Raw genomic sequence first — 23257 nt, forward strand, 5'->3', positions numbered from 1 at the left:
GCCCTCTGCCGAATCCCAGCCACCCCTCCCCCAAAGGTTTCTCCCCTCCAGGGCATGGAGGCGGAGAGACCCCAGGAAGAACAGGATGGTGAGCAGGTGAGCTGGGCACCGGACCACCGGACGGGGAGGCCGACACTGGCAGAGCAGGGAAGTAAGAAGACCTAGGGCAGAGACCCAGGCACAGGGGATTTGCTGAGGCCTGGGCAAATGGGGCAGGAACAGAGGCACAGAGAGAAAATGGGCCCCTGGCCTCGGCTGATGCCCCGGCTTGACTGGAACGGACGTCTCTTGGCATCAGGACTCCGCTCAGGATGAACAGAGCTGGCCCCCTCTGAACTCCACCCCACGGCCTTGGCGATCTGCTCCTCCGTCCCCTCCTCCTCCAGGGACCCGCCACACAGGTACCCCCTCTCACCCAGGGACCACCTGGACCCCGATGCCCACCGACATCCGGGCCTCAGTACCAAGGCCCACTCCTCCTGCGTCTCCGTCTCCGGCGGCCTCCCCGCACATCCCCTCTGCTCTAACCCCAAGTCCCCACCCCACCCCCGCCACTCCCGCCTGCCAGCCAGCCTCTCCGGGTCTCTGAGCCCTCTTCCCTCCTCTCCCCAGCCCTGGGGCCGCGCTCGGCCTCCCTGCTCTCCCTGCAGACCGAGCACCTTCTGGACCTGGTGGCCGAGGCCCAGTCCCGCCGCCTAGAGGAGCAGAGAGCCACCTTCCGGGCTCCCCAGAACCCCCCGGCGCTAGCGGCCCCCCCATCCCGGCCTCTGGAAGACAGAGAACAGCTCTATAGCACCATCCTCAGTCACCAGGTGAGACCCCCCTGGAGGCAAGGGCCAGGCCTCCTGGGCCTTACCTCCTTTTCTGCCTGGCCATCTGCCCCACTGGCGCTAGGTTTCCCTCTGTGCCCCCTACCTCAACCCTAGCTCCTGTCAAGGGCCCCCTCCCCTCAGACCCCCACCAATGCCCACCCTCTCCGGCTCTTCCAGTGCCAGCGGATGGAGGCCCAGCGGTCAGAGCCTCCCCTCCCTCCTGGGGGACAGGAGCTCCTGGAGTTGCTGCTCAGAGTTCAGGGTGGTGGCCGCATGGAGGAGCAACGTTCCCGGCCCCCCACACACACCTGCTGAGGCTTGAGCCTCTCACCGGCCTGCGCTCACTCCTGGGGCTCGTATCTGGGCGAGCCTGCCCTCCACCCTGCTTGGCACAGGTGCCAGAGACTGGAAGCCCCAGCAGAAACCTCAATATGCATCACCCTCCTCACCGTCCCTGGGAACCAGAGGGGGTGAAAGTCCTCAAAACTGGGGAACAGGCAAGGTAGGCTGGGCCTTCAGCAAGCTCTTGACAGAAGGAGGAGGCCAGCGGCCCATCTCACAGAGCGGCTGGGAGTGGCTGCCCTGCCTTGTCCCCTGCCACCAGCCACCAGCCACAGTGCAGGCCTGAGGGCTCAGGCCTCCTCCTCCCAGAGAAAGGCAAATCTTCCAAGATTATGACCTGAGAGCCAGCCCTACCCTCTGAGCTGGCAAGGAGAAAGGGAGGACGGGGGTAGCGGTGAAGACACTGAAACCTGTCCACCACCCCCAAGCCCAAGGCTGAGGCTTAGAGGCCGTGGGTGGCCCTTTAGCCCTGCCCCACCCCCTCCCCACCGCTGCTCTGAGTCTGTGTGATGTTTTGGTTTTATGAATAAATGTGATTCCCCTCTGGACTCCAGTCTGATGTCTGGGGGGGGGGGGGGGGGGTAGAGGGTAGGAAGGTGAGGCCAGAGGCCGGGCCTCTCTCCCCTGTCTGGCCGAAGGCCAGCTCCCCTCCCTGGCTGCTTAATTACTGGCTCATTAAGCAGCGGCTGGAGACCTCCCTAATTATCTCCCCCACCCCCTCCCCTGCCTTTAATTAAGTAGAGCAGGGAGGGGAGTCGTTAGAACAAGAAATATGAACTGAGCGGTCCGTGAACCCAGGCGGCGCAGCAGCCCGAGCCCACGTCCCCTCGGCCGCTGCCGCAGGGCCCAGGCGGCGGGCCCCCAGCCCCCGCACAACCCTCCGGGGCCGCGGAGGTGCACGCCCGGGCCTTCCCGCAGGCCCGTTTGCCTGGTGGGCCGGCCGCCTCCCCTCCTCCACTCGGTCTCGGTTCCTCTGTTTTCTGTGCGTCTCTCTCCGCCCCCAGCTCCTCCCTGTTCCTCCTCTCTTCTCCCCTCCTCTTCCTCCCCGGCTCCCCTCCCCCAGCCTCCCTCCCTCCCCCCTCCTCCCTCCTCCCTCTCTCGCACACACACCCCCGCTTGGGCCTCCTCTCTCTCTCTCTCTCTCCGGCTCCATTTTCTCCGCCGCCGGGGGCCGGGGTCTCCTGTGGGGGCCCAGCCGGTACCCCAGGCCTCCCTTCAGTGCCGGGGTGAACCCCCGGGGAGCTGGGAGCCGGGGAGACGGGCGGGGGTTGGGGCGGAGGGAGCAGCGGCCCCGGCGAGTTTGGGGGGGAAGTAACCAGGCGGGGGGAGGGGCGGAGCAGGGAGGGGGCCTCAGGGCCCCCCCCCAGCTATGGACGAGCGGCTGCTGGGGCCGCCCCCTCCAGGCGGGGGCCGCGGGGGCCTGGCATTGGTGGGTGGGGAGCCTGGGGGCCCTGGAGAGCCTCCCGGTGGCGGAGACCCCGGTGGGGGTAGCGGGGGGGTCCCGGGAGGCCGAGGGAAGCAAGACATCGGGGACATTCTGCAGCAGATAATGACCATCACCGACCAGAGCCTGGACGAGGCCCAGGCCAAGTGAGTGCCCCCACCCCGTGACCCCACACAGACCCACCAGAACCCTGTTCACATGCTCTGAATCTTATGGGAGCGCCCCCCTCCCCCGAGTGCAGGGCCGGCTCCAGGATCCTCCAGCTCTCTTCTCTCCTTATTCCTGGAAGCCCCTAGAAAAGTGATCCCTCTCAGCCCTCCCTTCACCCGGCACCCTGAGACCTTCACAGAGGGAACCCCAAGTTCCCTCCTAACCTTTTGGTGACCCCTACCCGCGCGTGGAACAGCCTCCGTCCGGAGCCCCCTTGAGATTCCCAGACTAGAAACTGTTCTTGGGCTGTGCAGTCTTCTGCCCTAACTCCTCCCAGCCCACCCCCATTCCCTTTGGATCTGGGGCCCTCCACACCCCTCCTGAGGGAGCCCCAGTTCAGCCAGACACCAGGTGCATCAGCTCCCACCTGCTCACCACCCCCTCTGCCCTGCACTGACCACACCACCGGCCCCTCTTGGCTCTGCCCCTTTCAACCACCTCAAACTTGGGACTCTTCCCCATCTACCCCAGCCTGCATCTCCGAAGTCTACATTCAGTTCATTTCTCCCAGCAGCACCCCAAACCTTTCTCCATACTTTTCCTAGACCATCTCCCAAAGCCCTCAGCCCAGCCAGGCACCTGCTGCCTGCATCTTGGAGCAGAGTAGCTTCCCCGGCTCTGGAGTTCATCTTTCCCCAAGAGCCACCTCCAACCCTGCTTCCTCCCTCCATGCATTTACCGCCTGCCTCCTTGTCCCCTCTTGCGCCCTCATAGTAAGACCCCCCAGCTCTGTTTCTCTAGCACCTCACCTCTCTTTCCCCACTCCTGCTCCTCCCAAGGAAACACGCCCTAAACTGCCACCGAATGAAACCTGCTCTCTTTAGCGTCCTGTGTGAAATCAAGGAGAAAACCGGTATGTGAGTCCCCCTCTGATTCTTCACCTCTGGGGACAGAACCCTGCTGAACCCTGCTCACTACAAAGAGTTGGACAGCGTGGGACCCTGAGGAAAGTGGGGAGTCGGGGAGGTTGCTGAGAGGCTCCGGGGAAGGCACTAAAGTCTCCAGGAGCTGCCAGGAGGACTGAGTGTTGGGTGTGAGGTCCCTGGGTCCCTAAGCCCACTCACCTGCATGCTAGGCCTCAGCATCCGAAGCTCCCAAGAGGAGGAGCCGGTGGACCCACAGCTGATGCGCTTGGACAACATGCTTCTGGCAGAGGGTGTGGCTGGGCCCGAGAAAGGGGGGGGCTCAGCAGCAGCCGCTGCAGCCGCTGCGGCCTCTGGGGGCGGCGTGTCCCCTGACAACTCCATCGAACACTCGGACTATCGCAGCAAACTTGCCCAGATCCGCCACATCTACCACTCAGAGCTGGAGAAGTATGAGCAGGTGAGGCGAGGCCCTGGTGGGGGAATCCTTCGGCTGAAGGGCCCCTCCCCAGCAGCCCACCGCCCTCCGCACCACAGGCATGTAATGAGTTCACGACCCATGTCATGAACCTGCTGCGGGAGCAGAGCCGCACGCGGCCCGTGGCACCCAAGGAGATGGAGCGCATGGTCAGCATCATCCACCGCAAGTTCAGCGCCATCCAGATGCAGCTTAAGCAGAGCACCTGTGAAGCCGTCATGATCCTGCGTTCCCGCTTCCTGGATGCCAGGTGGGACTCGGGGAGCCAGGCCAGCCCCCCAGCCCCCCAGCCCCAGGCTCCGTCCCTCCCTCCCTGACAGCCTGGGCCATCGTGTCCCTGGAGCTCCACAGTGTGCCAGCCTTGCCAGACGCCAGTGTCCTCCTCCCCATTTTTCTCCCGCTTCTGCAGACGGAAACGCCGTAACTTCAGCAAACAGGCCACTGAAGTCCTCAACGAGTACTTCTACTCACACCTGAGCAACCCATACCCTAGCGAGGAGGCCAAGGAGGAGCTGGCCAAGAAGTGCGGCATCACCGTCTCTCAGGTTTTCTGGGGCTTGGGGAAAGGAGTTTTCAAGCAAAGAGGGCCTATTTGGTGGGGGGGCTACATGGGGAGGGGTTCTGCTTCATCCCCTGTTTCTGTGCAACACCACGCAGGTCTCCAACTGGTTTGGCAACAAGCGGATTCGCTATAAGAAAAATATTGGGAAGTTCCAAGAGGAGGCAAACATATATGCTGTCAAGACCGCCGTGTCAGTCACCCAGGGTGGCCATAGCCGCACCAGCTCCCCGACACCCCCTTCCTCTGCAGGTAGGAGCCCGCCGTCACCCCAGCTGGCTGTTGTGCACACTTCCTGCTTTTGTTCCTACTTCCTGCATGGGCAGGATCATGGCAGAGGGGACCGTTTGGGCTTGAGAGGGAGCAAGCTGAGAAGAGGTTGGGATGTCAGGGGTCAGAGGTCACTCCAGGGAAATGACTTCCGCCCACTCCAGTAGGTGGCCAGGGGAGGCTCAGAAATAGCCTGTTGGGTGGGAGTGTTGATACTTTTGTGGGTAATTTGTGTCCAGCGGCACATCCCAGAGAGCCGCCTTGGGGGCTTTTTGGAAACAAAGTTGTGGTTCACTTGCTGTCAGGGACTCTGCTCTCCCTGATTCTCTCTCTGCTCCCCCAAGGTTCTGGCGGCTCCTTCAATCTCTCAGGATCCGGAGACATGTTTCTGGGGATGCCCGGGCTCAATGGAGATTCCTATTCTGCTTCCCAGGTCAGGTGGCCAGTCTCCTCTCAAGTAGGGCTTTCCTGAATGCCACTCCCACCCCCCATTTGGGAGATGGAACTTTGGCCTCTTTTCACTGTCCTTTCTCCCTCTGCGACCTGCAGGTGGAATCACTCCGACACTCGATGGGGCCTGGGGGCTACGGGGATAACCTCGGGGGAGGCCAGATGTACAGCCCTCGGGAAATGAGGGTGAGTGGGTCTGGAAGCCCCCCACCCCGCAACCTCTGCAGCTCTCACCAGAGGGAGGGCTTTTTCCCCAGAGGCGTGGTCCTCACACAGGGCATCCCGTGACCCCGTTCCAACTGTCTCCCTTGTTCCAGGCAAATGGCGGCTGGCAGGAGGCCGTGACCCCATCCTCAGTGACATCCCCAACGGAGGGACCAGGGAGTGTTCACTCCGACACCTCCAACTGATCTCGCCCCTCAGGGTCACGGGGTGGGGCTGTCACCAGGCGACTCGGGAAGAGGACGTGGGCATCCGGAGGACAAACCCCAAACACAGGAGAAGCACAAGACAGAGAAGGGCAGATGGGGTTGTCCCCTCCCAACAAGACTGAGTGCTGGGGGTGCTGACCACGAGGCAGGGAGAATGGGGCCCCTGATGGGAAAGTGGGGTCTGTCTCCCCGATTTCTCCTCTTCTCTTTTTTTCTCTCCCTCTTTCATACACAGAAACCTATTTTTCAGACCCCTTTTTCTCCTTCCTCCCACCTTTCTCTCTCTCTCTCATACACCCACATTCAACTATTCTGTTTCTCTGAGCCACACCTCCCTCGCCCCACTTTCCCTTTTTCCCCACCCCACTTATATGCTCTGGAATCTGTGGAGACGCCAGCCCTGCCCAACCAGAGATGCCAAAAATGGGGACACGACTGGACAGAGGACATGGGCCACGCCCCCCGTGCATCCCCACCCTGCCCCTCCAGACGGCTTTATTACCTCATACGCAGCTCATCTTAAACCAATAGAATCGCTCGGTGGAAGAGTGTCTGACTCAGATATCTACCTCGGAGGGAGTTTCTGCTACTTTAGGGAATTCTTGACTGGGCTTTGGGGTTGGACTTTTTTTTTTTTTTTTAAGGAAAGAATAAGAAGCCCTGGGATCCATCTGTAATTTTTTTTTGTTTCTGATATTTTGGTTTGTTGGTGTTGTTGGTTCTTAATTTTTAATTTAGTTTGGGGAAGTAGGTTTTTTATATATATAAAGATATATTCCTTTTTTTAATTTTATTTCTCACTTTCCTATATTAGGGGTGATAGCAGCCAAAGGGGTTCTGGTAAGAGAAAAGGGAACAAGCAGAATTGGTGAAAGGGCCCCCCGTGCCAGGCCTGGCCATCCAGAAGGGAGTTTTGCAGGGCACCGCAGTGCTGCCTGCTGGTGCAAGCGGGTCGCTGGTGCTTCCGGTTTGAGGCACTGAGGTGTGGGCCCTGCTGTCCTCCTTACCTCCTTCCCACAACCCCTGGGCAGGTCTGGACTCAGTGGTTTTGAGGCATTTGAAGATGCCACCTTCCCTTAGATGCATCTTTAATTTAAAAAAAAAAACTATTTGCAAATTGGAGGTGAACGAATCTGGGAGGGGGTTATTACCAAATATGTTAGATATGGGTTGGGGTGCTTATATGTGTATCTCCCTCAGTTTCCCCAGAAATGTATCTTTTTTGTTTCTCATGCCAAAATCAAGGGGGTGGGGAGAGGAGGGAGGTTGCAAAAAGCCAGGTATGGGGGGGAAGTAGAATCAGCACTGTCCCGTCCTTGGCCCTGAACCCTACCACGTGATCCCCTCAGACATCCTCAGGATTTGACAAAACTGTCAGCGGGAACGTCTCCCGTCAAGGAACTGGGCAGAACTGTGGGGCAGGCTGGGAGTGTGATGGGTGGGGGTGGGAAGCACGGGCCGGGGGCAGTTCTCTCCTCACTTGTAAACTTGTAGTTTCACAGAAAAAAAGACAAAAAAGCCACGCAATTTTAAATAAAGAAATTTCTTTTTTCCCTGGGTTTAGTTGAGAATTTTTTTCCAAAAACATGAGAAACCCCAGAAAAAAAAAAACTATCTTTCTCTCACCAAGCCCCAGACAGATCTCTCCCCAGTCCCCTAACCTTGCCCTCACTAGCAGGCCACCTGCCCACCCTTGGGGATGACAGCCTGCCCTGCATCCTGTTGCTTAGCAACCTTGCCCAGTCACCATGGGGCTCTAGTTGGCACCTTCAGCAGGTGGATGGAATATTGGGGGGTGGGGGCGGATCTAAGAGGAGGAGACCCTAGGAGGTACATGCCCCACCCCCAGGGAAATAACTGTGCCGAGGCTGGCAGTGCCTGGGGGTGGGGTGACCATTGTTTCCCCTAGTACCTGAAGGACTCTTGTCCAAGAGGTATGAATTCCTAGCATTCCCTGTGACAGGACAGGATGGGGAGATGGGGGCAGGGGAGAAGGTGCAAGCCCCACCTAGGGCGGTGGCCACAGCAGTGAAAGGGGCAGACACAGCCAGGAGCCTGGGCAAGAAGCAGGATGGCAGCAGGGGCAGCGGCCGGAGCCTGGGTGCTGGTCTTCAGTCTGTGGGGTGAGCCGCTCCCCCTGTCCCACCACTCCTCCCTGCAGAAAGCCTTCCCCTCCCAACCCCCCCAGCCGTGTGCCACAACCTTCCCAGAACTCTCCTAGTACCTGGGCACTGCTTAAGCTCCCACAACTGCTCTGTCCTGATTGCATTAGCCTCCCCCCCCCCATCTCTCCACCCTTCTCCCACGATGATGTCTCCCAGGGGCAGCAGTAGGTGGTCAGAACATCACAGCCCGGATTGGGGAGCCGCTGGTGCTGAAGTGTAAGGGGGCCCCCAAGAAGCCACCCCAGCAGCTGGAATGGAAACTGGTAAGCAGGGCTCCTGACTTCAGGGAGACCAGCATGGTCCACGGCCCTCCACCCTGCCTCATCAGTCCTTGCCCAGGCGACTCACAAGGTTTCTACCTTTCTCCTCTGTCTCCAGAACACAGGCAGGACAGAAGCTTGGAAAGTCCTTTCTCCCCAGGGAGGCTCATGGGACAGTGTGGCCCGTGTCCTCCCCAATGGCTCCCTCCTCCTTCCGGCTGTTGGGATCCAGGATGAGGGGACTTTCCGGTGCCGGACAACAAACAGGAATGGAAAGGAGACCAAGTCCAATTACCGAGTCCGGGTCTACCGTAAGATTTCCAGGGCCTTCTCTCATCTAAGAAAAAGCCTTCGACCTCAGCTCTTGACTCCTTGGCCCTGCAGTCCGAGGATCTCTGACTTCTGCTGCCCCATTCCCACACCCAGAGCGTGAGAACCTTCAGAGCTGCAGCCTCTGATGGGGTTTTTCCTTCCCTTAGAGATTCCTGGGAAGCCAGAGATCCTGGATCCTGCCTCTGAACTCACGGCCGGTATCCCCAGTAAGGTAGCAGAAGAAAACCAACACAGAGAGTGTCCTGTGAATGGGAGGGGACGGTGGCTGCCATGTGTGTGTGTGTGTGTGTGTGTGTGTGTGTGTGGTCGGCATCTCATTTCCAAAGGTGATGGCGTCCCTCTTTTCCCAGGTGGGGACATGTGTGTCTGATGGGGGATATCCTCTGGGGACTCTCAGCTGGCACATGGATGGGAAACTCCTGGTACCTGACGGGAAGGGTAAGTCCTGAGGTGCCCGGTCCTCCCTGCCTCTTCCTCACTCTCACAGCCGCCCTGGGATGTCTTAGCTTGTCCTCCCCGCACCACAGGAGTGTCTGTGAAGGAGCAGACCAGGAGGCACCCTGACACGGGGCTCTTCACCCTGCAGTCAGAGCTGATGGTGACTCCAGCCGGGGGAGGAGGGCCTCCCCCCACCTTCTCCTGTAGCTTCAGCCCCGGCCTGCCCCGCCGCCGGGCCTCATACACAGCCCCCATCCAGCCCAGTGTCTGGGGTGAGCACTTTTCTGGAAGTATGGCCTGCGGGGGGAGGCGGGGGGGGCAAGTCCGTGGCCGCTGGGAGCACTCAGGAGTAACTTCAACCTCGTGCTCCTTCCCATCCCCAGAGCCTGGGCCCCTGGAGGTTCGCTTGCTGGTGGAGCCAGAAGGTGGAGCAGTAGCTCCTGGTGAGACTGTGACCCTGACCTGTGAAGCTCCTGCCCAGCCCCCTCCTCAAATCCACTGGATGAAGGATGTGAGTGACCTGGCGAGGCTGGGAGGTGGAGAGGACTAACTGGGAGGTGGGTACAGGGCTCCTACAGGGAGAGGCAGGCAAGGAGGAAGACAGGGTATTTGAGGACATGGTGACAAAAAGGGTGTATGGGGTGTGTGGACTGCAGCTTTGTTGTAATAGTCTCCTACTTCCCTTCTCCCACTAGGGTATGTCCCTACCCCTGCCCCCCAGCCCCGTCCTGCTCCTCCCTGAGGTGGGGCCTCAAGATGAGGGGACTTACAGCTGCGTGGCCACCCATCCCAACCGTGGGCCCCAGGAAAGCCTTCCCATCAGCATCAGTGTCGGTGAGACCCAACCCCAAATCCCAGGGACCCTGGGGGCTGGCGTGAGGGACAGTGCAGGTGTCAGCTCCCTACCCCATTCTGGCATTATCCCCAAGAGCCACCCCACCCCTCCCTCAGTGCTCCCACACCCAGGCCTCCTCTGCCCCACCCAAATTCTGGCGCAGCCTCGCCCTTCCCTTCCTAATCCAGGGGAAGGACTCCGCTGGGACTCCCAACAGGTAGCCCTCTCCCCATCTCAGGTCTTCCCTTCTGACTCATCCCAACTTTGTCTTCCAGAGACAGGCGAGGATGGGCCGACTGCAGGTGAGGGGTTGGATAAAGTCAGAGAAGCAGGTGGCCTCCAACACTTGTGACTGGGGGATGGCCGACAAGAAGGGACTAGTGAGGAGTAAGGGCTGTGCCCTAACTTCCTCCATCTCCCTACAGGCTCTGAGGGTGGCTCAGGCCTGGGGACTCTAGCTCTGGCCCTGGGGATCCTGGGAGGCCTGGGAACAGCTGCCCTGCTTGTCGGAGTCATCCTGTGGCGAAGGCGGAAACGCCAAGGAGAGCAGAGGTTAGTGGAGAAGGCCAGACCCCTCAGGCTGGGGGCTTCCAGGCAGCAAGTGAGGGGTGTGAGAGGGGAAATGGGGGAGGGTCCAGAACCACATGCAGAATTCTCCCCAATCCTCTTCCTCAGGAAAGTCCCTGAAAACCAGGAGGACGAGGAGGAACGCACAGAACTGCATCAGTCGGAGGCTCGGGAGGCGATGGAGAGCGGTACAGGAGAGCCCTGAGGGGCCCATGGGCTGACCCCACCCCTCAGATCCCTGGCCCCAGACCTGTTCTCCCCAGAACAACCCTTCCCACCACCTCACCAACTCATCTTCCACAACCAGAGCCCCCCATCAACAGGACGAGTAAACGGCTGACACATGTTGCCCACATGCGTCTGTGTGTGTGTGTGTGTGTGAGCGGGAGGGTTCACCCCTGCACCCTGAGGGAAAGGGGCGCCCGCCCACACTTCTGCATTCCACACCAGACACCTGCGCAAGCTGGGGAGAGGAAGGAAGGAGGGACAGACTTGGGAGAGTCCCCCATCAATATATTTCACCTTTTTTATTGAACGTGTATTAAAGGAGGTAGTGAGGGGAGGAAGCACTTATGTCAGAACCCATATTAGACAGTGTGGGGGGGGGGACAATTAAATTAAACCCACAGGGAGAGTGGGGGAGACGCCAGGGAGCCTTGCCCACCTTTCAACATCCAATCAAGAAACCTGGGGGAAATCAGAGGATCCGGAGGAGAAACGTCCTCTTCAGCCCGTCCTCCTGCCCCAGGGCCACGAGTCCCCGTGCCACTGAGCGAGCAGTTCAGAGCGGCAGGCTTTCCCCTCCCACGCACACAACACACCCCGCCCCCGACCAGGGCTGCCCTTAGCAACAGAAACAGCGGGGTCATGGGGTGGGGGGGAGTCCAGGAGTAAGGGAGGGTCAGCAAGGACCCCCAATACTGATTCTCCTCTGGCTGGAGGTGGGCAGGAAGGAGGCATAGCTCAAATACTGAGCAACCAGAAAAAGAAGAAGATGGCGAGAAACAGGAAGAGGGAATCCTGCCAGCTGGAGGCCGGGTGCCCCTGTCCCAGATCCACACCTGTGGGAGAGAGGGAGGCTGAGGTGGCCTGCGCAGACGGAGGGGCTCCCTGGCAGGGGCTAAGGCAAGGCTCTTACCTGCACCCCGGCGGGAAGGCTCATGGGTGTTGAAGACGGTGGTGAAAAAGCCGAAGGGAAAAGCACCAACGCCGAACGAGAAGTGGAAGCCCCCGGTGTCGCCAAATGGCTGGAATCCCTAGGGAGGCGGGGAGAGTCAGAGGGGAAGGGGCAAGTTCCCGGCAAGGCAGGGGCACAGCTGGACAAGGCCACTCACCCCTCTGCTCTCCGGAGCCGGTCGCTGGCCCTGGGGGCGAGGCGGAGTTTTCAATCTGAGGAAGACCGGGGAGATGGTCAGCAGGAAATCGCTCCTCTCCTCTTTCCCGGGCAGAAGTCCCTGCCCACCTCCAGTCTCTCACCTGGGATCCTGGGGCTTCTGGCTTCCTCGCCCATACAGTGGGACAACGGTCTCTCTGCTGATCCCGGCCTTACACACAGGGCACTCCTGCCGCTCCGGCCGGGTCTCCAGCCACTGGGGGAAAAAAATGAAGTGGTTCCAGTACCCAGGAGGGCCTTGCAGCTCCTCCGACCTCCCACTTCCCTCTACATCTCTGAGTACACACCTGATGAAGACAGGGCCAACTGCATGGAGAAGAGAGAGAGAGAGAAAAAAAAAAAGTTTAAACTAGCCACAGAAAAAGACACAGGCCCCAGGCCTCACAACTCCACCTACCCTCTTTGTTTTTTCGCTTGCCATTTCTTTTCATAGTTTCTACAACCTCTACCGTGCCAGCTGACTTTCTGATCTTCCAACACCTGAAGCTCCATTTATCCTCAACTCTCTCCTCTCTTCTTCCCCCAACACATTCTCTCTCCCTCCCTCTCTTTTTCTTTCTCTCTCTCTCTCTCCCTCCTTTCTCTGCCTTTCAGTTTGATTTCCAATTCTCTTCCGCTCCTATTACCAGGTTTCCTCTATCAATCACAACCCCCTCGCTCCAAACCAAACCCCATGTACTAGTACATTCCTCCATTACTCCCTTATCTCTCAGTCATTAAAGTCTATTTACAGGGCCCTTTAACCTCTCAAGCCTGCTCCTGCACAGTGCCCTCCCCTAGATGTCACCTGAATGCGATCGCCTAGTCCCTTCTCCCCTACTCAACTGACACACGCCCCCCTTAGCCTTTGTGTCTCATCCGCTTCCACCTGTACTGCTATGAACCCTCACTTCTCTGGGGCAGGGGCAGCTCGGGTCTCACCTGCACAGATGTGCAGTGGCCCGCACTCCCCGCACCACCTGCTCTTAACACACCACACTCCCCAGGCCCCCAAGACCCTCCTGTCCACAGATCGCCTCCGTTCAGACGTGATCCCCTCCCCCCACACACACACCAGAAAGACTGACGTCCCCTCTTCGGGCCTCACCGATGGGAATATGCCCTCCAGTTACTCCCCGCTCCCAGCCTTCCCGATGCTCACCAGTACAGGTGGCCACACACACTGACCACAGCTTCCCGAGCAGTCTCCAAACATATATTACATTCGAAGGTCGCGCCCGCCCCGCCCCCCTCGCGGTTTGGCCCTTCGGGGCCCCCGTCCTCCTCCTCGGCGGCTGCCATGGCCCGTCCGGTGTCGCCCCAGCGTACCCCTCAGATCCCCCAAACACACAGACACACGCCCCAACACACGAGGAACCGCCTCCTGCCCACGATCGTTGGGCGGACTTCAAGGTTTTGAAATTCCTATTGGTGTGAATGCCTGTCAATCACACAGGGCTCAAAAGAAAAGATTGGCCCAAATGGTGGGGGCGGAAGAAAGGCTTGCTCGGTCCTGCCCTCGCACAATGACTATTGGCTGATACAGTTACAGTCAGTGTGCAATGCAAAGGAATTGGTAAGAACTCCGGTCAGGTCGCCCGGCTAGGGGGAACTTTATTCGTCTGAATAGCTGCCAATCATAACCAAAGGTCAGAAGCGATTGGCTCAGGACTACATAGAACTCGCCCACTATAAGCCGCTATCTTTCCTTCACTTCCTCTTTCAGAGAATGTGCGGATTCCTATTGGACTTTGGAGCGTATGGCTCCGAAGCAAACGATTGGCCGGAACTCGACGGAAAATGGTGGCGAGGCAAAATGCGTCTGCGCAGCACGAGGCTGGCCAGTTTGGCCAATCCTGTGAGAGTTGAGCCTCCCTGGTCCCACCCCTTCACTCCAACCTTGTCGCTATGGTGACTGCGCTACAATTGGCGGGGCTTGCAGTTCAAAGGCCTCGGCTTGGCTTCATCCGGGTCCTTCGATAGTGGTCTCTTTCGGCTGATTGGGCAGATTCCTTCGCCCCTGATTGGCCGAGATCGGCAACGCCAGCGGAGAGCTCGGAAAAGACGGCAAACACTAGGGTCGCAGGGTTCAAAATGGCTCCGGCCTGCTTGGGTGACGTAGGGCGCAGAACTTGGGTTCTCCAGCACCTTTTAGTGAAGGGAGCAGAACTGGGGTTAGCCCGACGTTTGGATGGTGCGAATGTCGGTCTGCGGTGCTGGTGTTAACCCAACTCCCTCGGCAGGACGACTCAGCCCGCCCCTCTAGGTGATTTACAGAGCAGACCTGAGTTAAAGGCCCACCTCTTTTTTTAATAATGTGACACGAAGTGGAACAGAATCGACTTCGGCTCTCCTTTAAGCCTCAGAAGCATAAGAGGCCTGGCTCCACGCCTCTGCGAGGAGATGCGGGAGGGGCAAAGCTCGCCCCCTTCCAGGCGGCCCTCCCCCTCACCTCGTGATTTGCCCGGCTCAGGGGTCTTTTCCTGGGCTGGAGCCTTGGGAGTTCAGTAACCCTTACTGTGGCCCGGGGACAGCATTGGGTAACAAGCCTTCCCACAGTGCTCAGTGTATCCTCTTCCCCAGGGCGTGTAAACTCGGGCAAGGCAGAGGTGTGGCTCAGGGCGTAAAGGCCCGCTGTGCACCGGCATCCTGACGAAAGCTCCCGCGTGGCTCAAGGTTAAGGAAAGATGAGCCGTCGGGAGTTGTGTAGAGGACAGGGAGGCGTGAAGGAGATACTGGAGGGAGGTGGGGACCACGCAGGGAGGAGTGGCGGACCGATCCCGATCAAGGGATAAAAGGAAGTATGCGGACGCGGCGTGCAGGACTGGGAAGCCGGATACACGGCTCTAAAGTTAAGAATGCATACTCGTCCCTAGGAGTCAGCCTTCTTCCTCGTTGTTTTCTAGGAAACAACGCTTATTCTGAATTAGCATTGAGAGAAAAGACGCATCCAGATTCTGTTGGGGGGAGGGGTCGTCTCAGCTTGGGTGGGTGAGGAGACCGACAGGAAGGAATTGGGAAAGAGGTGAAAAAGAGCATGGAGAGAAATGTACCAGGTCAGAGAGGGTGGGTGGAGGAGCGGGACGAAGGGCAAAGAAGTCGGACTGGAGCCCAGGGGAGAAGCGAAGAGGTGAACTCGGTGCTTGATGATAAATGTTTGGAATTGAATCGGGGACAGGAAAGTTTGGGGGAAGAATTGGAGGGAACAAGCAGTAGATACTGGAGACGAAGTAAAAGTGGCCGTAAGGGGAAAAGCGGCGGAGACTGAGAAGGAACGTACTGAGGAAGGGACAGCGCCAGGCCAGAGCTCTGTGCGCTGAAAGGGGGTTGAGGGCAAAAGAGCTGCAGCTGGAACCGAAGACCGGCAGGCAGAGCCGAGCGGTGGAAGCAGCTGAGCTCCCCCGGGGCGGAGCCAGCGAGAGGACTGTGGGGAGGAGACGCCAGGGTCTCTGGGAGGCTATTGGCAAGCCCGGCCGCCCATCACCGCCCCCCACTTCCTGGCCAGCCCCGGAAACCAGCGAGCATTGGGGAGGGGTAGGGGGGAGGCTAGCGGCAGCAGCAGCCCCAGCCCTCAGAGAGACAGCACGAAGGGAGGGAGGGAGGGTGCTGGGGGGACAACCCCCCACCATTCCTGCCGCTATGGGCCCAGCCTCCCACGCCCACCTCCCCTCCATCGGCCGAGGCTAGGACACCCCCAGGTCCCGTCGCCCCCTTGGCACCGACAGAGACACAGCCGCCACCACCGCTGCCGCAGCCTGGCTGGGGAGGGGGCCGGCCCCCCAGGCCCCCCACCCCACTGAGGTGTGGGCGGGAAAGGGTTGGGAGGAGGGGGGAGGGGTGCCGAAGGAGCCGGGGATGGGGGAAAGATGGGGTCTGGGAGGGCCGACTGTTCAGATGGTCGCTGGGGGGAAGAAGGGGGCCTGAGAGGGAGGCAGGATGGAAGTGCCACGGGAGGGAGGAGACGTGGAAGCCCGGTGAATTTGGGCCTGGGGGGTGTGGACAGGGAATTCCCTACACATACCCCTGCTCTTTTCCTGCCTCTCGGTCCCACATGACTCTTGGGGGTGGGGGGTGGGACGGGAAGAAGGCCAGCAGAATTGGCCTCCAAGGAATGCCCTCAGGCGCCTCCGTTGGCACGGAGGCCCAGGACCTCGTACTTGTCAGTGGCCTTCCACAGGGGGCTGGACCCTTGCTGACACGCACATGCCTTGTGGGGGCCATGTTTTCTACCTTGAGCCTCTGTGCCTGTGACATGTTTACTCTCTTGTGTGCAGCCGGGGCGCCCCTGTGCTGTCCATAGGCTGTGGACAAGGGGTGAGTTCTCTGTCAGAACTGCCCCTTCTCCTTTCTTGTGTGTTCCTGTCTCACCTCCATTTTTGACATGCCCAAGTACTGCATGTGTGTGAGTTTTGCTGTATTGCACTTACTACATGGTCTTATGTTCCTTGCACATGTTACATTTCTGCATGTTTGTTGTGGCGTGTACCATTTATTTACCTTATTTTGGCTCACATCTCACCTTGTGCAGGCGTCGTCATGTGTGGGATCCCGTGGCTTAGCCACACAGTGCACACTCTTCATGTTGTGATCGGATCAGCCTGTTTGCTGCATGTGTTTTCTCGGTTAAGGAGCTCGCCACATACGTGCACTCCCCGTTGCGTGAACTACCCATGATGTATGGGCCTCTGCTCACACATACTATTCGTTTTCATTAATCTCTTGTCTCTTCTGAGAGCCGTCTGTTCATTCACCCATTTGGCGCTCCATTGTCTTTATAAGTCCTTAGACATTTCTGCTCTGGAGAGAGTCACTTAATGTCAACTGTTAGAGAGGGCGGTAACCGGGTCTCCAAGTCCGCAGACAACATCCCTGTGGGCCTGACCCTGCTGATCTCTCTGGGCCTGTGTCTCCCCGCACAACACACACTAGCTCTCTGTACAGTCTGTGTCTGGGGGGCTTGATGGGTGTTGTGGGTTAACCCTGCTGTGAACCTCTGTCGTCTGTGTTTATTTCTGGGCTTTGCGTGTCCTCTCTTGAACTGTTGGCACCCATTTGACAACACCAGCATCTTTCCCCTGTGACATGTGGATGTGTTGATCCTGTGGTATGTTTCTCTTGTGTGGGAGATGACATCTTCCCGATTGTCATGCTGTCTTCGCTTACAGCTCTGTATTGTATATGTGGATTCAGAGCAGGTTACTGCTAGGTATTAGCACATCCATTACCTTCCCAGTGACCTTTCATTTCGTAGTTAATATTCCTAGAGAGGGTAGCTCCGGTGATCAGGAACCAGCATCTCTGTCGTTAATTGTAGCTGTGTGGGTGTGTAGACATCATTATCATCTGCACAGCAAGTGGTTCTTGTAGACCTGGGGATGAACGGAATCCCTGTCCACAATCTGCTTACAGCCTAGAGGGGAAAGGAACGGGCTGGTGAGCAGTTACTCATTGTGGTGTTAAGATCGGTGGTTCTCAAACTCCGGTACACATCAGCTCACCTGAGGACCTGCTGAGATACAGGTTGGTGGGCCCAGTGCCCAGAATTTCTGGTTGAGTAGATCCAGGATGAGGCCCAAGAATTGGCATTTCTATACCTTGAGAACTAAGGATCAGGAAAAATGTCTCAGAGAGAGGTCCAGAAAGGTGACTTCCAAAAGGTGACACCAAGCCGTGCGAGGCAGGAGAAGGGGTAGAAGGGCATGTCCAAGGCCCAGAAGCAGGAAGGATCACAATGTGTCCAAGGAACTGAAGGAACCGGTTTGGAGGAAAAAGTGTTTTTGTTGGAATGTGGTCGAAGATGTGAGCAGAAGTCAACCTGTGAAGAAGACGGGGAAGTGCTTAGATTCATGTTATAAAAAAATCTCTGGTTGCCATGTGGGAGATGGATTGGAGAGGAAGTTAGGAGGCTGCTGCAAATAGTCCAGGAGAGAAACAATGCAGGCCTGGACTGGCAGGGGGAGCGGGCGCTTTCGAGCCGGCTGGGTCTTCTGCTTCCTCTGTTGCCTGTTACCTTCATCCCTGGCAGTAGGCTTGCCTTTGAGCACAGCCCTTCCTGCTGTGGTAGCCCTGAGAGCAGTAACCGATATTTGCCTGAACACCCTTTTTGTGAATTATAACCCTGCCCCCAGCCTTGGGGCAGAATGGAGGAAGGAGGAAGAGCATAGAAGGCAGGTTCTTCATGCCTGCACCTCTTCCTCTTGAGCCTCTCGTCGCCCAGCGAAGGTGGCGTGAACGTCTCTTTCACTCTGCCCTCCTTTCTTCACCTGATGACACCTCACGCTGGGACTGCCTGTCCACATTGCCTGCCTGTCGCTGGAAGGGTGTGGTAGGATTTGTTTGCCTTGCCTATCTGTGGAGGCAGGAGCGGTGAATGTAGCTACTTCAGGTATGTCCTTGGGTTTACTGGGGAATGGGGGAGGCCACCTGGGTGGAGAGAGAGTTTTTTATAGGTATGCGTTTATGTTCCTTTAACTGTCACTGGATGTGATGGTAATTGTGTGTGTGTGTGTCTTGTCAGTTATATGACTCTGTGTATCTGTATGCACCTTTCTTACCGCTTTCGATCTGCTAAGTCTGTTGGTGTTTTGTCATTTTCACTGTATCTGCTGTGTATTGTGTATACATAGGAGCACAGGCTGCTTAGGTTTAATCTAGAAACTGCAATTTATGAGATATGACCTCAGCTAAGTCATTTAACCTCTCTGGGCCTTTTTCCTATAAAAATGTAAATAATATGAGGGTACCTTCAAAGAGTTCACAGAAATGTGTGTTATGAAACTTTTTTGTACCATAATAAACGTGTCTTTTTTTTTTTAAGGTTGTATTTATTTATTGGAGAGGTAGAGTTACAGAGAGAGAGACAGAGAGGTCTTCCATCTGTTGGCTCACTTCCTAAATGGCCACAACAGCCAGGTGTGGGCCAGGCTGAAGCCAGGAGCCAGGAACTCCATCCAGGTCTCCACATTGGAGGAAGGGTCTAAGCACGTGGGCCATCAGTCCGCTGCCTTCCCAGGCACACTAGCAGGATTCTGGATGGGAAGGGAGCAGCCGTTACTCAACCAGTGCTCTGATAGAGTGCTGGCATTGCAAGTGGCAACTTAACCCGCTGTACCAGCACTGGCCCCTCCCATATGTTTTTAATTTTCTGGTAGTCAAATTAGAAAAGGTGAAAAGAAGGGCCAGTGCTGTGGTATAGTAGGCTAAGCCTTCGCTTGTGGCTCCAGTTCGAGTCCCAGCTGCTCCACTTCTGATCCTGCTCCCTGCTAACATGCCTGGGAAAGCAGTAGAGGATGGCCTGAGTGCTTGGGCTGCTGCACCCATGTGGGAGACCCGGAGGAAAATCCTGGCTTCAGATCAGCCCCAGCTCTGGCCGTTGCAGCCATTTGGGGAGTGAACCAGAGGATGGAAGACCTTTCTGTCTGTCTCTCCCTCTGCCTGTCTGTAACTCCACCTCTCAAATAAAGAAATAAAATCTTAAAAAAAGAAACAGTAAAACTAATTTTAGTATTATATTTTTATTGAACCCCACATACCAAAGGAAATCAATCTAAAAGATCAATGGGCTGTTTTACGTTCTATTTTTCACATACAGGCTTTAAAGCCTGATGTCTGTTTTACGTTTCCAGCACATCTCTGTTCAGGCTAGCCACATCTCAAGTACTCAGCAGCTACATGTGGTTGTGTCTGCTGTGTTGGACAGCACGAGAGAGACTACTGTGACACCCTTACCAGCAGCAAGTGTTAGCTGTCATGGTTGTCATTTTATGATCACACATCTGTGAGTTGTGGATATCCATGTCTCCTGTCCCTTATCTGTCAACCTACAAGTGTGCTTTGAAAACTCTGAGGAAAAATGGAGTTAGAAGATAAGTTTATTCAGGTGCAAAACCATTTTGAAATCCATGTGTCCTTTTTTTCATAATGCGTGCTCTCCGTGAGCTTTTTGAAGTCCAGGTGTATGTCTGGAGCCTTAGGGAGAGGCGTGGAGAGCTGTTCCAGGCTCCACATTCCCACCGCCCGTCCTCGAGAAGCTTCCTGGGAAAGCTTCATTGGGAGCACTGGCCCCAGTCTGTATCTTTGCTGAGCACAGCCCCAGGCCTGTTTCTGTGCGTTGCCCCTCCTGCTCCCCTGCAGAAACCAAGCTAACTGCCCCTCACTGCATCCGCCGCAGGTGGCCAGAATGGAGCTGTGGCCAGGGGCATGGACGGTGCTGCTGTTGCTCTTCCTGCTGCTGCTCATCCTGCTGCCCACCCTGTGGTTCTGCAGCCCCAGTGCCAAGTACTTCTTCAAGATGGCCTTCTACAACGGCTGGATCCTCTTCCTGGCCGTGCTTGCCATCCCTGTGTGTGCCGTGCGGGGACGCAACGTCGAGAACATGAAGTGAGGGGCACGGGGTGGTGGGTGACAGGGGGACCTAAGTGTGCGAAGTGAGTGGTGACGTCGCGAGGAGTTGGGGGCGGGCATGAGACCAGGAGAGGCCAAGGACAAGGAAGGGGGAGAGGGCTGCAAAGAGGACCAAAAGGCAGGACGGTGGGGGGAGCTGAGGCGTGCAGGTGGACATCCATGGATCCCACTGGGACCCCTTGCCGTGACCCCACAGGATCTTGCGTCTAATGCTGCTCCACGTCAAATACCTGTATGGGATCCGAGTGGAGGTGCGAGGGGCTCACCACTTCCCTCCCTCGCAGCCCTACGTTGTCGTCTCTAACCACCAGAGCTCCCTCGACCTGCTTGGTGAGACCCCACCACAGGGCACACTCCCCCAGCCATGTTCCCCTCCTGGAGCCACCCCCAGAATGTCCTCAACTTCCCCCTCACTCCCTCCTCAGCCTTCTTTCCCCTTCTAAGAAGGGTACATGGGCCTTTAGTCGCCCTTCCCCTCACTCGGGGCTCCCACCACCAAGCCTCCCCCGCCTTTAGCGTGGGTGAGGACCTGGGTGGGCTGTGCACTGCGACACTGCCTGCACCCTGATCCTCACCCCGCCCCCCACCCCCACCCAAGGGATGATGGAGGTACTGCCTGGCCGCTGCGTGCCCATTGCCAAGCGTGAGCTACTGTGGGCCGGCTCTGCTGGGCTGGCCTGCTGGCTAGCAGGAGTCATCTTCATTGACCGGAAGCGCACAGGGGATGCCATCAGTGTCATGTCTGAGGTCGCCCAGACCCTGCTCACCCAGGACGTGAGTCATCCTGGGGAAACAGGAATTTGGGAGGAGGGAGAGGGATGGGAACAGTTGTAAATAAGCTGATATGCAGGGCCAAGGGCCCACAATGACCTCTCTGCCTGTGTGTTTTCCTTACCTCTCTTTTCCCCCAGGTGAGGGTCTGGGTTTTTCCCGAGGGAACAAGAAATCACAATGGGTCCATGCTGCCCTTCAAACGTGGCGCCTTCCATCTTGCAGTGCAGGCCCAGGTGATGACCGTTCCCCCTGCTGCCACTCCGCCCCCAGTCCCCAGCACTCCTTCCTTTCTGGGACAGGCTCGCGGGTGTCCGAAGGGGGCCACAGACTCATCCTGCTTTACCCCTCCCAGGTTCCCATTGTCCCCATAGTCATGTCCTCCTATCAAGACTTCTACTGCAAGAAGGAGCGCCGCTTCACATCCGGTGAGGACTCAGCACATCCCGGGTGGGGTGTGGCCAGAAGGCCCAGGGGGAGACACCCTGTGGGGGGGGAGGGGTCATGTCACTGAGTGTCAGAGGCTTGAGACGTCCCCAGGGTCTGACATCGGACCCCATGTCAGCCAGGAAGTGTTTATTAAGCCCCCACTGCGCTCTGCTACATGGCGGGTAGGGTAGCACCTGCTCCCTTCAAGAGGGGCTGGTACTATCCAGCAGGAAAGACAGGGCCCATGTGTGCAAAGTTGAAATGAATGATGCCCATGACAAATGCTTGGACCCAGACAGTGGGGGCTGGACGGGTCCAGAGAAGGTGTCTGACAAAGGCATGGGGACGGAGCGGGGGTGGGGTGGGGGTGGGGGTTGGTGACCAGCGCTGGGGAAGAACACCAAAGGTTGAGGAGAGGGGGAGGAGCAGGACTGCTTGGAAGGTAGCCCCCCTGTGGCCAGAGACATGGGTGGACGGGCCATGATGGTGCTCCCCACCCTGCAGGGCGATGTCAGGTGCGTGTGCTGCCCCCAGTCCCCACAGAAGGGCTGACACCAGATGACGTCCCAGCTCTGGCTGACAGAGTCCGGCACTCCATGCTCACCGTTTTCCGGGAAATCTCCACGGATGGCCGGGGTGGGGGTGACTATCTGAAGAAGCCCGGGGACGTGAGCGAGGCCCGGCTCTGAGCTCCCCTCCCGTTTACCCCGCCTTCCTCCCCACACCTGCCAGCCCAGCCGGCCCTGAAGCTGGGCCCAGCCCTCTTTCTTGTTTCCCCTCTCCCCACGTATTCTCCTCTTTGGAATCTTCAACTTCTGAAGTGAACGTGGATCCAAGGCCACTCCCTGCCTCCTCCCTGCCCACCCATGGACTCTCCTGCCTCCGGGCAGTCTCCACTCCAGCTTCCACTTCCCGCCATCTTGTCTGTGGGACTGTCACCTCCCCCTCATCTCAAGTGGCTCAGCCTACACAGGGGTGGGAACATTCCAGGCCAGCCCAGCCCAGTGGACTGTCTTCCTTTGTGGTCCTCTCTCCCTCTCCACGGCACACTGGCCAGTGGACTCATCCATTCTGTGGAACAAGTCACCTCCCGCCCCGCCCCTAAGTCCGTGGATTCAGTGGACTCATCCATGTGAGGAGGACTCCTCACCTTGTGTCTAGAAGCCGATACCTGGAACACTTCTCCCAGACTCCTCCTGGGAACTCCTCAGCACCTGCACCCTCCCTCCTGGTGGAGCCTCCTGCCAGTAGGGGGTTGGACTCTTCTAACTCAGAGGCCTCATCCCTGCCCTTGCCAGAAGCCCAGGGTTGAGCACACTCCCAAATGCCAGTTTGATCTCCACATTTCTGCTCCCCCCCGTCCCCACGGTACAGTTCTTCAGTGGTCCCGGCCCCCTGTGCCATTCTAACCAGACACAAGCAGGAAGAGGCAGCCATCAGGGGCTGCACGCCTGCTCCTGGGGAGTTGGGCGAAGGAACTGAACCCTGGCTGGAGGGGTAGGAGGGCTTTAATTTATTTCTTTTGAGGTTTCCCCCTCTCGGAGCCAGTTTTCATTTCCTCCCAGTGGCATCGGGCTCGCCTGGCCTCCCACTCCATGTTCCCACCATGGGGGAGGTGGGCTGGGAGCAAAACGAGAGGTTGGGACCCAGTTTTTTGTGGTTGGTTTTTATTCATTATCTGGGTAACAGCAAGAAACTGAGAATAAAGAGAGAGAGAAAGAGATCGGGCATTTTCTTGTGTTTGTTAAGGAGTTGAACAAGCAGTCCTTGCCCAGGCAACCTGCCCCCAGCCAGAAGACTGGGGCCGGCTGCAGGGCGACCTGCA

At 57.8% G+C, this 23257-nt stretch overlaps 5 protein-coding genes across 8 annotated transcripts; 4 read left to right on the forward strand and 1 right to left on the reverse strand.

Annotated features, from left to right (window-relative positions):
* Positions 1-12: 12 nt before the first annotated feature.
* Positions 13-1702, forward strand: GPSM3 (G protein signaling modulator 3). The gene is made up of 4 exons (XM_089334218.1): positions 13-96; positions 299-401; positions 613-812; positions 990-1702. Exons 1-4 carry the CDS (start codon positions 55-57, stop codon positions 1125-1127), a joined length of 483 nt encoding a protein of 160 aa, XP_089190344.1. The 5' UTR covers positions 13-54; the 3' UTR covers positions 1128-1702.
* A 533-nt stretch (positions 1703-2235) lies between these two features.
* PBX2 (PBX homeobox 2) lies at positions 2236-7418 on the forward strand. Its single transcript, XM_089334191.1, has 9 exons — positions 2236-2744; positions 3588-3661; positions 3884-4131; positions 4209-4399; positions 4559-4694; positions 4807-4960; positions 5323-5411; positions 5528-5614; positions 5746-7418. The coding sequence occupies exons 1-9, from the start codon at positions 2524-2526 to the stop codon at positions 5836-5838; spliced, it is 1293 nt and encodes a 430-aa protein (XP_089190317.1). The 5' UTR covers positions 2236-2523; the 3' UTR covers positions 5839-7418.
* A 407-nt stretch (positions 7419-7825) lies between these two features.
* AGER (advanced glycosylation end-product specific receptor) lies at positions 7826-10810 on the forward strand. 2 transcript variants are annotated; one of them, XM_089334192.1, is made up of 11 exons: positions 7826-7982; positions 8181-8287; positions 8403-8595; positions 8764-8828; positions 8968-9055; positions 9145-9327; positions 9439-9566; positions 9751-9889; positions 10166-10192; positions 10316-10442; positions 10566-10810. In XM_089334192.1, the coding sequence occupies exons 1-11, from the start codon at positions 7931-7933 to the stop codon at positions 10660-10662; spliced, it is 1206 nt and encodes a 401-aa protein (XP_089190318.1). In that variant the 5' UTR covers positions 7826-7930; the 3' UTR covers positions 10663-10810. The 2 variants fall into 2 exon arrangements, with proteins under 2 accessions (XP_089190318.1, XP_089190319.1); XM_089334193.1 differs by lacking the exon at positions 10166-10192.
* A 159-nt stretch (positions 10811-10969) lies between these two features.
* Positions 10970-13188, reverse strand: RNF5 (ring finger protein 5). 2 transcript variants are annotated; one of them, XM_089334219.1, is made up of 6 exons: positions 12992-13188; positions 12138-12156; positions 11934-12046; positions 11792-11846; positions 11596-11713; positions 10970-11518 (listed from the first exon to the last, which is right to left on the reverse strand). In XM_089334219.1, the coding sequence occupies exons 1-6, from the start codon at positions 13129-13131 to the stop codon at positions 11421-11423; spliced, it is 543 nt and encodes a 180-aa protein (XP_089190345.1). In that variant the 5' UTR covers positions 13132-13188; the 3' UTR covers positions 10970-11420. The 2 variants fall into 2 exon arrangements, with proteins under 2 accessions (XP_089190345.1, XP_089190347.1); XM_089334221.1 differs by lacking the exon at positions 12992-13188 and adding an exon at positions 12248-12366.
* Positions 13189-13914: 726 nt separating this feature from the next.
* On the forward strand, positions 13915-23155 carry AGPAT1 (1-acylglycerol-3-phosphate O-acyltransferase 1). Of its 2 annotated transcripts, none has more exons than XM_089334217.1 (7): positions 13915-14095; positions 20000-20208; positions 20429-20562; positions 20831-21006; positions 21144-21239; positions 21359-21431; positions 21937-23155. In XM_089334217.1, the coding sequence occupies exons 2-7, from the start codon at positions 20009-20011 to the stop codon at positions 22119-22121; spliced, it is 864 nt and encodes a 287-aa protein (XP_089190343.1). In that variant the 5' UTR covers positions 13915-14095; positions 20000-20008; the 3' UTR covers positions 22122-23155. The 2 variants fall into 2 exon arrangements, with proteins under 2 accessions (XP_089190343.1, XP_089190342.1); XM_089334216.1 differs by lacking the exon at positions 13915-14095 and adding an exon at positions 15318-15630.
* Positions 23156-23257: the final 102 nt, after the last annotated feature.

The sequence above is a fragment of the Oryctolagus cuniculus genome, chromosome 5, assembly GCF_051225735.1.
Source record: "Oryctolagus cuniculus isolate XC-2025 breed Fujian yellow rabbit chromosome 5, ASM5122573v1, whole genome shotgun sequence".
NCBI lineage: Eukaryota > Metazoa > Chordata > Mammalia > Lagomorpha > Leporidae > Oryctolagus > Oryctolagus cuniculus.

Excerpts from the sequence above, each read along its gene's own strand:
- PBX2 (XM_089334191.1), top strand. The coding sequence starts at position 2,524 with ATGGACGAGCGGCTGCTGGGGCCGCCCCCTCCAGGCGGGGGCCGCGGG. Across the intron at positions 4,695-4,806 it reads GCGGCATCACCGTCTCTCAG|GTCTCCAACTGGTTTGGCAA; the intron begins GTTTTCTGGGGC and ends AACACCACGCAG. Across the intron at positions 5,412-5,527 it reads ATTCCTATTCTGCTTCCCAG|GTGGAATCACTCCGACACTC; the intron begins GTCAGGTGGCCA and ends TGCGACCTGCAG.
- AGER (XM_089334192.1), top strand. The coding sequence starts at position 7,931 with ATGGCAGCAGGGGCAGCGGCCGGAGCCTGGGTGCTGGTCTTCAGTCTG. Across the intron at positions 8,288-8,402 it reads AGCAGCTGGAATGGAAACTG|AACACAGGCAGGACAGAAGC; the intron begins GTAAGCAGGGCT and ends CTCTGTCTCCAG. Across the intron at positions 10,193-10,315 it reads CGAGGATGGGCCGACTGCAG|GCTCTGAGGGTGGCTCAGGC; the intron begins GTGAGGGGTTGG and ends ATCTCCCTACAG.
- RNF5 (XM_089334219.1), bottom strand. The coding sequence starts at position 13,131 with ATGGCAGCCGCCGAGGAGGAGGACGGGGGCCCCGAAGGGCCAAACCGC. Across the intron at positions 11,714-11,791 it reads CGGCTCCGGAGAGCAGAGGG|GGATTCCAGCCATTTGGCGA; the intron begins GTGAGTGGCCTT and ends CCGCCTCCCTAG. Across the intron at positions 11,519-11,595 it reads GCCTTCCCGCCGGGGTGCAG|GTGTGGATCTGGGACAGGGG; the intron begins GTAAGAGCCTTG and ends TCTCTCCCACAG.
- GPSM3 (XM_089334218.1), top strand. The coding sequence starts at position 55 with ATGGAGGCGGAGAGACCCCAGGAAGAACAGGATGGTGAGCAG. Across the intron at positions 402-612 it reads TCCAGGGACCCGCCACACAG|CCCTGGGGCCGCGCTCGGCC; the intron begins GTACCCCCTCTC and ends TCCTCTCCCCAG. Across the intron at positions 813-989 it reads GCACCATCCTCAGTCACCAG|TGCCAGCGGATGGAGGCCCA; the intron begins GTGAGACCCCCC and ends CGGCTCTTCCAG.
- AGPAT1 (XM_089334217.1), top strand. The coding sequence starts at position 20,009 with ATGGAGCTGTGGCCAGGGGCATGGACGGTGCTGCTGTTGCTCTTCCTG. Across the intron at positions 21,240-21,358 it reads ATCTTGCAGTGCAGGCCCAG|GTTCCCATTGTCCCCATAGT; the intron begins GTGATGACCGTT and ends TACCCCTCCCAG. Across the intron at positions 21,432-21,936 it reads GGAGCGCCGCTTCACATCCG|GGCGATGTCAGGTGCGTGTG; the intron begins GTGAGGACTCAG and ends CCCACCCTGCAG.